At 34.2% G+C, this 15,540-nt stretch overlaps 1 protein-coding gene across 7 annotated transcripts in view; it reads right to left on the minus strand.

The window, feature by feature from the left end:
- Positions 1 to 15,540, minus strand: part of USP34 (ubiquitin specific peptidase 34) — a 318,270-nt gene that overhangs the window by 50,055 nt on the left and 252,675 nt on the right. For all 7 annotated transcript variants that reach the window (XM_077134328.1, XM_077134324.1, XM_077134325.1 and 4 more), the window contains 9 exons: positions 12,726 to 12,909; positions 12,144 to 12,304; positions 9,303 to 9,368; positions 7,883 to 8,029; positions 7,741 to 7,797; positions 7,570 to 7,647; positions 7,138 to 7,232; positions 2,649 to 2,821; positions 423 to 576 (listed from right to left, as the gene is read on the minus strand). In XM_077134328.1, the coding sequence (XP_076990443.1) occupies positions 423 to 576; positions 2,649 to 2,821; positions 7,138 to 7,232; positions 7,570 to 7,647; positions 7,741 to 7,797; positions 7,883 to 8,029; positions 9,303 to 9,368; positions 12,144 to 12,304; positions 12,726 to 12,909 (1,115 nt within the window). The remainder of the gene's footprint in view (positions 1 to 422; positions 577 to 2,648; positions 2,822 to 7,137; positions 7,233 to 7,569; positions 7,648 to 7,740; positions 7,798 to 7,882; positions 8,030 to 9,302; positions 9,369 to 12,143; positions 12,305 to 12,725; positions 12,910 to 15,540) is intronic.

Genomic DNA, 15,540 nt, shown 5'->3' on the forward strand with positions numbered 1-15,540 from the left:
ATTAGGAACTGATTTCATGACTTCCAACCATTAACTTAAAAAAAGGTTCTAAGAAGGATAAGGAGTGCGAAGGAGTAGGACTATGCCGGTAACATCCACCTCGCTTATATATGGATTTTGTGGCCACCCCAGAAAAGACATTCAGTAAACAGCTCTTGATTGAATAAACAAAAAGATTTAGGAAATGCAACGCTGTCTATGAATCTCCTAAACTTGTAGGCAAAACACTGTATGTGTTCATTTTTCTGGGGAGCGTATTCAACTGATTCGTGATGAAAAACTGATTCATATTATCTTTTGAATACTCTTTTGAAGGTCATCTCCATTTAAAATTTTTTTCTTAGTTTTTAAAAATTTTTATGGAAAATGTTTTAGAAAATATATCTGAAGAGGAAAACTATCATAAAATATTTTTAACTCACCATTTATTGTTTTTATAAGCATGTGGATTCACTATATCTCTGATGAAGCTATAATAGTGCCCACCATCTGCTGTTCCTGTGTGAACAGTTACTCCTATCAAGTCATACTCATAGCTCTCTGTATCTTTTGAATGATCACCGACTTCCTTAAAGCCTGAAATGATTTACATAAAATAATGGCAATTTTGAAAACCACACAGTGACATTTTAGGATCACTTTACATAATTAACATTTTATATACAGAAATAGGCACAAATACTTTATATACTAAAATAGGTAAAAAAAAACAACTCTGTTAGTCATTCACCACCTATATCCTCCTACTTTAAGGAACATATAACACAAATTATTTAAAAAAAACAAGCATGTGCCAGTGCATAATTGTGGACAATATCAAAATAATAAATAAATACAAAACGTGCTTTCTTTTTGTTTAATCTGGCTCATCCACCTCTCATCACCCTCCCTCCCACTCTCTCAGCGCTTCTCTCTTTTGATATATATATAGCATAAAATGCTTCATTCTATTTTATCTTTATTAGGATCAGCACAAGACGTGAAAATCATTAACATGTAATGCCTTTTAGTCAAGGAAGGTACAGTCTTGAGTTAAGGTACTTGTGCACTGTTTAATAACATGCTTCCAGCTGCACATCAATAGAAAACACTATATATTAGGAGCTTTTGTGTAGATAAAAACAAAACAAACAAATGATATATTTCCTGCTCAAATCATTTAAAACCTAAAGGCAACAAAAGATGGTAAGTAAAGTTACAGAATGGTATAATCAGAAGTTTGAACAAGATGGATGTTTTATGATCTGTACACCGAGCCCCACATAGAAAAGAAAAAAGCAGAATCAAGAGCACAGAAATGAGAGCAGATATGGTTTAACATCAGTGTGGTCTTAAACTGGAAATTAGGTGGAAAGAAGAAGAAATGGCTCACAGTTTCAATGAGGATTCTGGATGTGTTTATGTAGTCAATGACAGGATATGATTCTGAATGGATCACTTATAGACCAACAAATTCTTTTTCCTTGACAAAAATTTCTGCCATCACTACGGGCTTTGAAGCACTTATAAAGCACTTATTAAGCTTGACATTCATTGGATTATGGAAATAAAAAAAATTTAATGGAAATACAAAAAATAACTTATAAACCAAGTGCCATTTTAACTCACTGCAATCTGCCTTTCCATTACAGCAGCCAGATGGAACTGCTCTCTTACAAAGATAACCAAAGACCTCCTACACACACAAGATTATTTTCAGTTCTATTGTTAATGGAACTTCAGCTTCTTTTATTCAATACTGCCGACCATATTCCCTCTTTTTTTTTTTTTTCAAGATTTCTTAGAATAGTGGCCCCACTATTCACCCAGCTGCCCAAGCCAGAAACCTGAGAGTTATTTTTAACTCCTTCTCTTCTTTCTTGCCTAGTGCAAGCAGAGGCCTTACTTTGTTCTCAGTGTATTCCCATCACTCTAAGATTAAAAGAATATTGAATAGATCTCAATAAATTTTTATTGGATCCATTCATTCATTCAACCAAGTCCCATCAACATACCTTTCATTATCCACTAATCTATTCCTTACACTGTAGTCATAACCACCTTTTCCAAATGTCCATATGGTCATGTCACTTTCCTGACTAAACCTTTCAATGATTTCACATTGAATAAAAATCAAAATTATTAAAATAGCTTATAAACCAATAAATGATATGGCCATCACCTTCTGCCCTTCTCATCACCCTCCCTCCCACTCTCTCAGAGCTTCTCTCTCCCTCTCAATCTTACTCTTTCTCAAGATGCGTATCTCTGCCTAAATGTCACCTTCACATGAAAATGCTCCCTAATTTTCCAAGGCCCACGATATATTCAGCGTCCTGTTAGAAAGTATATTATGCTTGCAATTTCTTATTCAATGTAAGACTTCTCCACTAGACTCAAGCTCCACAATGGCAGACACCATGTTTATTTTCTTTACAACTATGTCCCAAATGCCTCGTATAGTGCCTCAAATACAGTCATAATAGATACAAAATAATTATTGTCTGACTGAATGTGACTTACTGTCTTTTAGGAACACTCTTCTTCCTAGGAACCATGTATTTTTTTCATTAAATACTTCGCTGATACAACTTTATAATTATAACTATCTAATTATGGAGGCTTACAGTAAACGTAAAATGAGGGAAAAGAATGAGGGAGAAAATTACCTTCTTTCCTATCGCTTTTTCCCATAAGATAATCTTCTGTATAGGGTGTCATATCCAAACGCAACGGGAAGGAAAAGTGCGTGTTCACTTTCTCCTTCATCATAGTAACCATATTGAATGTATACCGCATAGTATTGAAACTCAGAATGCGAGGCAATTTCTTAAAACATGCCCTAGAGGACAAAAACACAGAAAATATTTGTTAAAAATTGCCTTTCAAAAAAATACTTTAGTTGGTTTCATTCATATTCATACTACCCCTATTTCTATATTCAATTTAGAGTAAATAAAATAGCACTCTAAATTGCACCTATATAAATAATATACATACCCCTCTTATATAAGTTTTTCCATTCTGAAAGTTTTTCAGTATCTAGATAAGAAAAGTAATTCAATAATACAGCAGACTGTGGTAAACAGCAAGATGAAAATACGTGCAAAGAGTGCCATGGAAGCATGAAAAGTAGCCATATCATACTATAAAATTGAGGGGATCTTTAGTCAGAGTGTGATTTTCCCCCCTCAAGAAATAACAGGAATTAAGTAATTATTTTTGTTAACCAGAATTGCAAAATCTGGATTTATTACTTACTAAATGCATGACCCTAAGCAAGTTATTTAACCTCTCTGAGTTTAATTTCCAATTTATAAAATGGGGATTATAGTGCCTATCCCATACTACACTTAGAACACTGCCTAGCAAATAGATAGCATTCAATAAGTGTTGCCTACTCTACTATTACTACTACTGTTACTCCTACTGGTACTGGTACTACAGGAAATCAACTGGCTACCCAAATCTTACGGCAAAGCATATTCCTAGCTCATGGTTAAAAAAACAAAACAAAACAAAAGCATGTATTTATGAAAAATATATAAATTTTAGGGAATAATTTTCCATTGTACATAAGGGTTCAATAGGAGATCTGTTTAAATGAATAGCTCAGTTTTTAAAAAAGAAAAGGAATTCAGGAATACAAGGAAGAAGAGGAAAGATGTTATGAACAGAGGAAATATGTTTAAAAATTCAATATTACAGAGTGTTTGGGAAACCAGCAAATGATGAAGTTACAGAAGTAGACATGAATCACATAACAAAGGCCACGATGTGTGAAGTTAGAGCTTTGAAGACTCACTAAAGAACTGGTGGTGGGCAGTGGAACCCATTACCAGGAAATATAAGACAAACAGATCTGGAGACACTGGAGTTTACATTATAGAACTACTGAGTCTATGACACCCAAGTAACATAGATCACAGCAAAGCATTCTGAGTGAGGTAAGATGATATTTGAATCATTAGCATGTTAGCAGAAAATTTAGGTTATGGTGGAAAATTAAATTACTCAGGAAGAACGGACAAACTGAAAAAAAAACAGAGGTTGGAGGACAGAAGTAGAAGATGATCCTGTTGATGATAATGAATATTTTATTTGCTCCTCCAATCAGCACAAAGGACTGAATAACTAGTAAGCCTGGGTAGATGAGACAGTCATCTCAGAAACAACAGAATCAAATTAGCCAAAAGAAGAGCAAAGTTCAAAAAGGAGAGGTTCAAGAATGACAAATTTATTCCAAGAACTTATTTATTCCAACTAGCGACTCTCCAAAGAACTTCACTCAGCTTTCTCAATTATCTTTTCCTACTTCTCATTATATTTCTCTACAGTAGCTCTGTATAAGCTCCTAACTCCCATTCTAATCCAACTCTTTTCAGATAAGAATTTGTCTTTTCCCTACAACTGCTTTCACAGCTATCCTTTCATCTATGTCCACCTACAACTTTTTTCTCTTGCAGTCTACCATCTGACTGTTCCTTGAGATTGAGAAAAAGAATACCATTCCTTAAGCATTTTAAAAGCTTAGTGTATGATGACTGTTAATACTCCACCTCAAAACATGCTGAGATCTCGTTCACCTAGAAAAAAACCTTTGATTCCAAAGCGTTTTTATCTTGCCTTCTTTGCTATTGTTTATTGCCGAATTTCTACAATGAATGGTCTATACTTGAAGCCACATATCATGACAATCTTGTTTCTACTCTTAGAACCTAACAAAACATACCACTAAACTACTGTCTTGAAAAACCCAGTGCTTTTACTCAGCTGTTATTATCTTTCATTTCTGTGGACTAAGACAATTGAATACCTTTTTCTTCAATTTCTCCTCTCCAGTTCCTAAGTCACCATCCTATCCCGATTTTCTCATATTCCTTGCTTTCCTTCTATTGCTTTTCTTGTGCACCTTTAGGGTGGCTTAGGTTTTGGACCTTTCCAACAGCTATGTTCTTTATCAGGCAGAAGTTCTGAAGATTTCAATCAATTATGCAGATAACCCCCAAATGTGATGCCATTAGCATGTAACCTATCTTATTTTCTAATGCCAGTCAATTCAAACCGTCTATTCTATGCAGGCTGGACTAATCCCTGGTTTCTTGCAGATCAAAGTTCATTTCTATTTCTATACACCTTTGCTTCTAGTAACTAACTGCATAAGTTGCTCTTTAAATCCAATTTCTACTTGTCATTCAAGGTTCACCTGTAGAATTTAATCATCTTTACCCAACTACCCTGCCCTAAACTTGTGATCTAATGGTTTTTAAGAAAATAGGAAGAACTTCTCACTTTGGAGATTCAGCATTGTGCTGGTTTGAAATGATGTACAGACCCTAGAAAAGCCATGTTTTAATCCTAATCTCATTTTGTAAAGGCAGCTGTTTCTTCTAATCCCTAATTCAGTGTTGTATGTTTGAAACGGTAATCAGATCATCACCCTGGAGATGTGATTTAATCAAGAGTCATTGTTAAATGACTTGATTAAATGTCATCACCTAATGGATTAGGTGACGACATGTCTCTACCCATTTGGGTGGGTCTTGATAAGTTTCTTGAGTCCTATGAAAGAGAAACATTTTGGAGAATGAGAGAGATTTGGAGAGAACAGAGAATGCTGCAGCACCACAAACCAGAGAGTCCACGAGCCAGTGACCTTTGGAGATGAAAAAGGAAAATTCCTCCCGGGGAGCTTCATGAAACAGGAAGCCAGGAGAGAAAGCTAGCACTTGACGTTGTGCTTGCCATGTGCCCTTCCAGCTGAGAGAGAAACTGTGACTATGTTCGCCAAGTGCCTTTTCACTTGAGAGAGAGACCCTGGACTTCATTGGCCTCCTTGAACCAAGGTATCTTTCCCTGGATGCATCTGATTGGACATTTCTAGAGACTTGTTTTAACTGGGACATTTTCTTGGCCTTAGAACTGTAAACTAGCAACTTACTAAATTCCCCTTTTTAAAAGCCACTCCATTTCTGGTATATTGCATTCCAGCAGCTAGCAAACTAGAACAAGCATGTTTTCAGTTCACAAGTAGTTTTTTTTTTTACCATAGTCCAGAGGGAATAGCATAGTGCTAAGCAATAAGAAAGACCTTAGTAAATACGTGAACAATTAAAATTATAAAAAAAAAAAAAAATCTCCCAAAATTTAGGGGTGGAAAACTTCACCAACCTATAATTATTTTTTTAATCTATAAGAACACTCTTTGAAAAAAAGGACAAGTACTTCAGAAATTAAAGAAAGCCCAAATCAATATGAATGTGAATCACAAAAAAAATAAAATTTGATTTTAAAAAAACTATAAAATGTTTGGCATGCACTAGAGTAAAGCAAATGAAGATATCAAGCTATTATCTTCAAAGAAAGAGAGAAACCCAACTAAGAAGTTTAAAAGACAGAAGAACATTTATGATTAATGTACCAAAATATAACCAGTGATATATAAGAGTGACAAAGAAAAATACACATAGAAGGAAGACAAAGCTTGAACTACATAGTTCATTTAACTCAATAGCTCACTAACACCCAAATCAGATCCCATCTCAGACATCTTTCCGAGGTCCAGGAATAACAGCCAACTGTCTACAGGACCTCTCTACCTAGATGGCCCAAGACTAACTCAAATTCAGCCAGATTATCTATCTCCTTGAAATATGCTTATTTGTATTGCTATCTTAAGAACCAACACTGGGCATTCTTTACCCTTCCTATGCCTCCATATCCTCACTTGTAAAATGAAGATAATAATACCCACTGCAAAAGACAATTATGAGGATAAAGGGATTTAAATCACATAAAAGCTCTGAAAGCAGTGCTTGACAAATAAAAAATAATAGGTGGGTGTTAGCTACTATTATTATTAACTTTTAATGAGTAATTAAAGATAGACATGAGAGTAAATAAATATAATGATGAAAATAATCTTCATTTCCATGTTTCTGCCCCTAAAAATCCACTTTGTAAGTTCAGTGATTTCCACTTCCAGCTCCTAATACATCAAAAGCAATTCTAAGTTCACTGAACAACTCAATGAAAAGCTGCTGCAAGACACTGAGCTAATCCTGACTTAAAACATAATTTTCATAAATCTTTATCTTTAGTTTATCTTCCTCCTCCTTCTAATGATTTAGCAAGGTGATATATTCTCAAGCAGCATACCTTTTTTCAGCTCGCACTTTCTTTCCGCAATGGGAACAAGTATACATGTTGTCACCTTCTAAAGTGTCTTTAATAGTAACTTCATCAAGAGATTCCTGTTTATAAAATCACAGGTAAAAGTTTCATATTATTCACAGCATTTACAAACACAAAAGGCAGTAAGTAATTACAATTTTGACAGAATGCACAATGGAAAAGCAATTTTTTTTAAAAAAGGTAAATTCTCAATTTTACCAAAAAAAATTCTTTCCTCATATTTATAAGCTACTCTAATAATCTTAATGGAGTTTGAAATGGCCAAGTGTTTAAAAATTTTCCCCTAAGTCATTTTTTTGTATTTAAAATTTCTTGGGCAAAAATTAAATTTGTTGGAGCAAAATTCAATCTTAATTCTTACTTGAAGAGCACAGCAAGATGTACAACATTACTCACATAAATATTCTTCATATCAGCCACCTGGCACCTCACAGTATAAAACTCTTCAGCAGTCTGACTAACGTGTTCACAATCCTGATTAATCAACAGTCAAAAATTAGTACTTTAATAATAAGCTAAAACATATAAAAGCATCTCCAGAAAGCAAAGAACAGGTAGAATACTTACCAAGGATACAACATTGTTTGTAATTACACCTCCAAACAAACTTTTGACTGTATTTTTCTTTAAAATAAAACAAAGTAGGTAATTAAAACATGGCAAATCTATACAAATTTCAAAAAAAACTCTTCAGAGTTTAGGTACTAACCAGTTCTGGAGACATCTCTTCAATTTTGGTTATCAGATCAGTAAAAAACTCTGTCATATCTTTCTGCTCCCCAGTATTCAGTGGCTGCTTATCCATGGTGTATGTTTTACAGAAAGGTCTAGGATTATATGCTTTGCATTCACTCTCCTATAAAGGAAAAGGGGGGGGAGGGGAAGGAATAAAACAATCAAATTGAAAATCCCAATTTCAAAAATAAGAAAATTACACAAAGTTTTAAATAAACGAACAACGAAAACCACCACCACCATAAAAAACAGGTAGTAAATCCACAAGGAAAATTTTTAATTGCTCCCCTATCTATTTCATTTTTTGTTCAGTTTTCATGGCATTTTCAGCTTAAAAGGTCCAGCTTAAATTACCTTAAGTAAAGGAATTTATATTTTTTAGGTCTAGGAATTTCTAGGAAAGATTTTGGAATTCAAAGGACTCAAATTTGTATTGTGAAGAAAAACATAAAACCTTTGCAACCAAAAAAAATTTTTCTACAGAACTCTCTTTTAAAAAAACTACTGATTTGTCAGTTCAAATGGTTTGTTCTGATTCTTTCAAAAGGAAATTAAAAATAGAATGACTAGTAAAATAGCAAATTTTTAAACTTTGTTTAAAAGATTGCTTATTCAGTGTTTACTGATTATTAGAAGGTGAGACTATAGGAATAAATATGACAATCTCCGTCTTCAAGATTCAAATAAGTGAGACAACTTCAATACAAGTATTTGGAAAAACAAAGAGAAATGGTAACTTAGAAACACTCTGCTGAGTCTGAAATCTATGCTCTGTGAAAGGTGGTAAAAACCGAGCTGACCCTTGAAGATTAACAATAAGAAGAAAATAGAGAAGAGGATTGAGAAAAGAATGCGCCAGGTAGAGAGAGAAAAAAACTGCAGAAACTGTAAAGCAACGGGGTGACAGGCTTCAAAGGGCTTATAATTACTCTAGGATGAAGCCACAAACGGGAAGGGATAAGAAAGAAGGTTGATGGGTAGGGCAAGATCACAGAATACATGTGCTATGCTGATGAGGAACACTATCTGTTCATAATGAAATGAAGCTTTAATTAGGGGAGTAATATTATAAGATGTGTTTTCTATCATCTTAAGATTGACAGCTTTTATAGTTTGCAGGTGCTAGTTAAGAGGGACAAAGAGAAATTAGTCAGAAAGCTCTAGGCATAAATGGGGATGACCCTGAGGATAGGAAAAGGATCAGATACAAAGGACTCTTCAATGAACAAATTAACAGAATGTAGATGACTAACGTGATGGAAGTCACTATGACAAGGACAGATAAATTCAACTTGAAATATAAGAGTATATAGCCGGGACAAAGTCACTGCAAATGAATTTCATTTAATTCTATGGCATATCTAATTAGTTTTCCATACAAATTTCAAACATACCATTAAATATGTAAACATTTTTTGAAGCTCCAGAAGTGTGGTCTTGTGCTTCATATCTTCTGAATACTGGAAATTAGGAAAACATTAAATCATGCTGATGGCGGCAAATTAAATATTTTAGCACAGAAATTAACAAAATGTGCCTATTACTGTATCTGTTTTCATTATTTTAGCTACATATAGGAAAAATACTGACACATTCTATTCTTTTTTTTAGAAAGGATACCATTAAAAAATTGGAATACATTTTTCTTTATATATACCTGTCACTGTCGGAAACAGATGAATGAGATACTTGAATGCAAACACCTTAGGTATGCAACACTGTCACCCCCTCCCCACAAATAAATCCATAAAATAAAAAATACATTTGAGATATTAATAAATGCTCCATTGACATCTATTAATATTGTAACTTTTTCAAAAACAGCAGACCATAAACATGGAAGAGGAAAACTGGCCAACAAATTTGAAAACACTCTGAATATTCAAATACCAATAACTGAGATTTAGAAATCTGGCTACACTTACTCACCCTGAATACCAGCCTTACAGGAGACTCCCGGATTTATGCCAGACCCTTATTAAATATACTCTCTCTCTCATTCAAGTATTAAAATAAATCTATAAAGTAGATATTATCCCCACTACAAATTACTAATTGTCAAGAGCTTTTAAGAAACTCTGCTATCCTCATAGAATATTAAGCCTCCCATGTTTCAGGAGTATACTGTAGTTATGTCTGCCAATTTTGTTGCTATGGTACGTAATGTGGGGAGTCAAGTAACATGGCTCTTCCGTCTAGGAGCTTGTAATCAAGTTGGGCACAGAAGATAAGGGCTAAAACAGATCTGTTCAATATCTACAAAATTACATGATCTACAAATTTATATGACATTAAGTGCAAAAGGAAGTGAGTAAAAGGAACTAAAAAAAATTGACAAAAATAACTGTAGTATACTCCTGGCATATGGGATGCTTAATATTCCTCGATAATTTGAGAATATTCATGTAAAATAACATCCGATTCATTCAAATTATTAATTCAGAATACAATCACATTGTACTTTCTGCATGGTTTTTCTGTAAACCTAAAACTTCTTTAATATATACTTAAAAAAAGAATGCAAAAACAGTCAGAAATAAAGACCTAGTTTATATTTTCATCACCAGAAAATAAAGCATTAGTTGAAGAATAGAAATGCCTGAATTCGTTAAAATTGAGTAAAATCAAGGAAATGTTACTTAATGCGCAACTGATGATTAAATATATCCTACATATATAAGTATTTACTTCTTTAAAAAAATATATGGGGCAGGTGATGGTGGTGCAGTGGCAGAATTCTCGCCTGTTATGCCAGAGACCTGGGTTCAATTTCCAGTGCCTGCTCATGCAAAAAAAAAAGTAATAGTAATAATACATATATGTTAAGGGTGCACGGGTAGTTCAGTGGTAGAATGCTTGCCTTCCAAGCAGAAGACCCGGGTTCGATTTCCGGACCATACACCACCCCCTCCCCTACCCCACCCAAAAAAAAAGAATCAGTGTCTTGGGCGGGCCACAGTGGCTCAGCAGGTAGAGTTCTCGCCTGTCATGCCAGAGACCTGGGTTTGATTCCCGGTGCCTGCACATGCAAAAAAATAAATAAATAAAATGTGCCTTGCTTTAATATGAACATCAGAAAAAAAAGAATCAAGTGTTCATCTAAAGTATCAGATGCTCATTAGACTAGAGAACCTCAAAGTTATATCAAATTCTGTTCTTTAAAAAAGTATTTTCTAAGTAGAGACAAGTAAAAATTTAGTTTTTAACCAAAAAACCATTTATGAGCTCCACCAACAATTATTATACCTGATTATTCTTTCTGTTGCTACATATTAATTTCTGACAGTGCTAATGGCTAAAAGTTGATCAATTAATATGAAGATGAGAAACTAAGGAGGACAGACAAGTTACCAGCCAGGAAAAAAAAAAATCACTGAAAACAACTCTTCTTTGTTAATAACTATTTATATAAAACTGTGCTGATGGATCCCAACAAGCTTAAATGAAAAAAAATTCCATATGGTAAGTAAATTCTTAATTATGGCACCATATAAAGATGATAAACAAAAAAAAATCAATGCAAATGCTTGTGAAATAACCCAAACCCACTTGAGTATACAGTAAATCAGAGACTTTGAAACAAAATGAACATAGTAAGAACTCATTGAAGGTATAGAAAGCATCAAAATATTTTGTTAGGAAAAGGAAAAAAAAAAAACAAGACATAAAGATGACATGAAAGAGGAAACCACAAACCTAAGTGTGCAAGCATAAAGGAAGCTTCCCTGGAAAATCTAAAAGCAATGTAAGAGGCAAACTAAAAAATATCCCCATGGTAAGAAAGAATGAGATATAGAACAAGTGATCAAAAATAACATGAAGCAGAGCCTATCAAAACACTCAAAATCCACAATCTTATTTACTTTGGGATTAATATAAAGAAATATGTTCAGTAGTTCTGCTAATATTCCCCTACTATGTTTTAGGCTTTGTGTTTCTTCCTATATAAATACAATTTATATTTATTTTTCTTGAAAATACAAGAGACGTCTGAGTGTATCAGTTCCACAACTGTATTTTCCTTTAGGAAATAAAGATATTATACTACAATCATAGGAGTACTTTGTTTAAGTTTGAAAACAATTAAAATATACACGTGTATATGTGTTAACACAATTATACAAATTCCTATTCACAAATCTTTTCTCAAATATTTTATTAAATTTAAATAAACAAGATTTTAAAATTTTATAATTGGTTTAACAGTTTTAATTCTGAAGTAAAGAAAACTATACCTTAGCAGTGAAGACTGCCTGTCTTGCCTCAGGTATCATATAAAGTTGCTGAATAGTGGAAGCCAAGTAACAAGTGGCTCCAAGATTAGTCAAGCCAACAAATCTACATTCAGCACGGACATCCTCATGAGGCCAATAGTCCCATTTATAAGGTGCATGAGCTGTTGAAAAAAAAAGAGGGAGGAAAAGGTGCCTCCAATCCAAACAAGCTATTAAACTCAATGTATTCTACATTTATCAATGGACACTACCTTCACTAAGTTATCTAGTTAACACACACAAAACACAACACATGATGACTTTAAGAATACATACTAAAATCAAATTGGTCCTTAAATATTCAAATGAGCATCAAAACTTGATTTTATTTGGCACTAAATTTATTCCAAAGGATCCCAAAGTACTTCAAATACATATAAAAACTCCTTCATGTTCAGTTCTTAACTTCATTAACATTCTAGCAACAATAGTTTATAATGCTAAAGTGTATGAAATATGACTACTTTTTAAAAAACAATTCCCTATAAAATCCCACTTCTTTGTACAAAATTTTAAAGATTAAAGGAAAAGAAGAATGCTTACATTGCATATGTTGGGCCATAACCCAGTTGTGGATTAGCCTATAGTTCTCAACAGATCCCTTTACCATCTCAACTAGCAAATCATAAGCAGCAGCTCTAGAAGAATGTGATTTGCACTTTGGCTGTTGTCGATCTTTTAAACTAGGCAACAAAAACAGCAGATTGAAGATATCTCTCAAAAATTCCTGGTGAGAGAAAAAAAGAGACCAAAAATGTTATTTAAATCTAGATATTATATTCCAAATATAATGAATAGCTTGTTTAGAGAATAAACTAGATTATCTAACAATTAATGTTCAACTTACTAAAAGACTGCTTAAAAATTTAAAGTAACATTGAAAACCATATTCTGAAAATCTTCACAACCTTCCTTTCTCTTAGGAAAAATGTAGTAATTGAGGATTACCTTTTAATAACAATGAACTCATTCTTATCGATTCTACATCTACAATGTAATTTTCTACTCCATAAAGTGACCAAAAGTTTTTCTTAAGGCCTCATTACTCCTTACCTTAACTGTCAACATACCCTATCAGAACCTCTGTATTTACTAAAGTTTCTCTCCTTATTTTACTCCTCTAATAATTACAGCAGCAGCAAACTTAACTCACAATGAGCACTTGCTAAGTGCCAGGCAGTGTTGAAGGCCCCAAAAGAAAAAGCCAGGAAGGTTAATAAACTGCTCAGAATCACACAGCTAGCAGATGCCAGAGTAAGGATTCAATTCACCAAAGTCTTAATCTGTATACATCAATGTAGTTCAAACTGAGTTGCAAGGTTTACGTCTGACGGTTAAATTGTTTTAAAGGAATCAATTTTCAGATTCTCATTCTAGATGTACTTTTTCCTAAAATTAGCTCTTCCTGAGAAAATGGTTTCTGGGTCACATTTCCCACTTGCTCTTTCCTAGTTTGTCCTTTGTTACTTCACAAAAAAAAACAAAAACAAAAACCAAACTGGTCTCCCTCTCTCACCCCAAATAATACTATGGTACACTGCTCTAAGGAATAGAATCTCTTGTGGTACTGTGAAGAGAAGACTTAACATAGTTGGACTAAGACTGCTATCATTAGAAAGGCTTGCATGCAAAGTTGGCCCTGTAATCGGGGAATCTGGCTGGTAAAGAGTTCCTTACGTTGATTCAAAACTTTTCCTAAATGACAAGAGGGCTCACAGTAATAGTTTCTATAAATAATGTGGTTAATGTTCAACACCTGCTTTCCTCTGGGATTCTGGAATTCCAATGACTATGGTCAGTTATACAGATACAATGTGCCTATATGATTGACCCCTGATAAAAACCCTGGATTGATAAGCTCCAGAGAGCTTCCCAAAAGGCAACACTTCACAAGTGCTGGCATACTCATTCCTGGAAGAATTAAGTGTGTCCTATGAACTTCACTGGGAGAAGATTTTGGAAGGATGTACCTGGTTTCCTCTAGAATTTATTCCACGTGCATTTTCTGCTTGCTGAATTTTGCTCTGAATGTTTTCCCTATAATAAATTTAGGAAAGAGTACAACTATATGTTGAGTAGAAACCCTTGAGACAGGTATCAAAATAAAAGTCAATTTGAAATATTTTTCCATTAATAACTTCAAATCTTATATCTCACTACTGTCAAAGAACGTATAATGCATAGCTCCTGACTACGCAAAATAAAGAGAGTTTGGGAAATAAATATGAAAAGTGAACAGGGGCTTATATCATCCACTTTACAATCTAATGCTAAAACTGTACCTTATCCATATTAAGATTCAGAGGCAGGATGACTGTCATTTGGAACAAAATAACACACTTAATTTGGATTGGAAAATAAAATCAAACTCATTCAAATAGCACTTCTGAACTGGCAAATTATCAGTTTAACACTAATGAACTATGTGTGCCAGTGTGCATGAATGGAATAAGCTAAAACATCTGTTGCCCCAAAATCTTGATAAAAATAATGCAAAACTTGAGATAAGATAATAAACAAATCCTACTGAATAAATGTACAACTAGACAATCAGTTCTTACAAATCAGATCTGGCTTTCCTGTGGTGGCCTTCTCCTTTCCCTGCCACAGCGTTGTACCTGTGTGCCTGTCCATTAATATCGATGCACTTTGAAAAAGGGGCAATCATCTGGCAAAAACGTTACTCTGCTTGCTGTACTCAAGGCTCCCATTAGACCAGATACAGTGAGCTTTGTTCACACCACCTTGTGCAAAAACAACAGACAGCCCTATGCCATCAGTGAAGAATGAAGTCAAATAACGCCAGCAGCCAAAGGGGTAAAATGGTCTGTGACATTATTCTGTCTAGGACATGGAGATAGACAAGGGACATAGGAGCGATTTACACTGACACAGAGTTGTTGTACCAGCAAGCTTGCACCTCCTATACAACATATGCTCTGTTGATGGCCACCCATCTTCAAGCAGAACTTATTTACAAATATGGTCACACATTCCTTGAATGCATATAATTTAGAACTAAAATCGTTACAGTTAGATGAAAACACCAGAATATCAGGAAAATAACCACAACTCAGCCTGAACAGTGTGGTAATTCCAGCTAATACATCAGATGTGGTTTCTTTGCCCTCTTAAGTTCTTTGGATGTGGTTATAGTGTTTATTGGCTTGTGGTACAGAAGTGAAGATAACTGTGCTGGTTTGAAATGATGTATGTACCCTAGAAAAGCCATGTTTTAATCCTAACCGTAAAAGCAGCCGTTTCTTCTAATCCCCAGTCAGTACTGTGTGCTCGAAACTGTAATTAGATCACCCCCCCCGGAGATGTGATTTAATCAAGAGTGGTTTTTAAAGTGGAT

This window comes from Tamandua tetradactyla, chromosome 17, assembly GCF_023851605.1.
Source record: "Tamandua tetradactyla isolate mTamTet1 chromosome 17, mTamTet1.pri, whole genome shotgun sequence".
Taxonomy (NCBI): domain Eukaryota; kingdom Metazoa; phylum Chordata; class Mammalia; order Pilosa; family Myrmecophagidae; genus Tamandua; species Tamandua tetradactyla.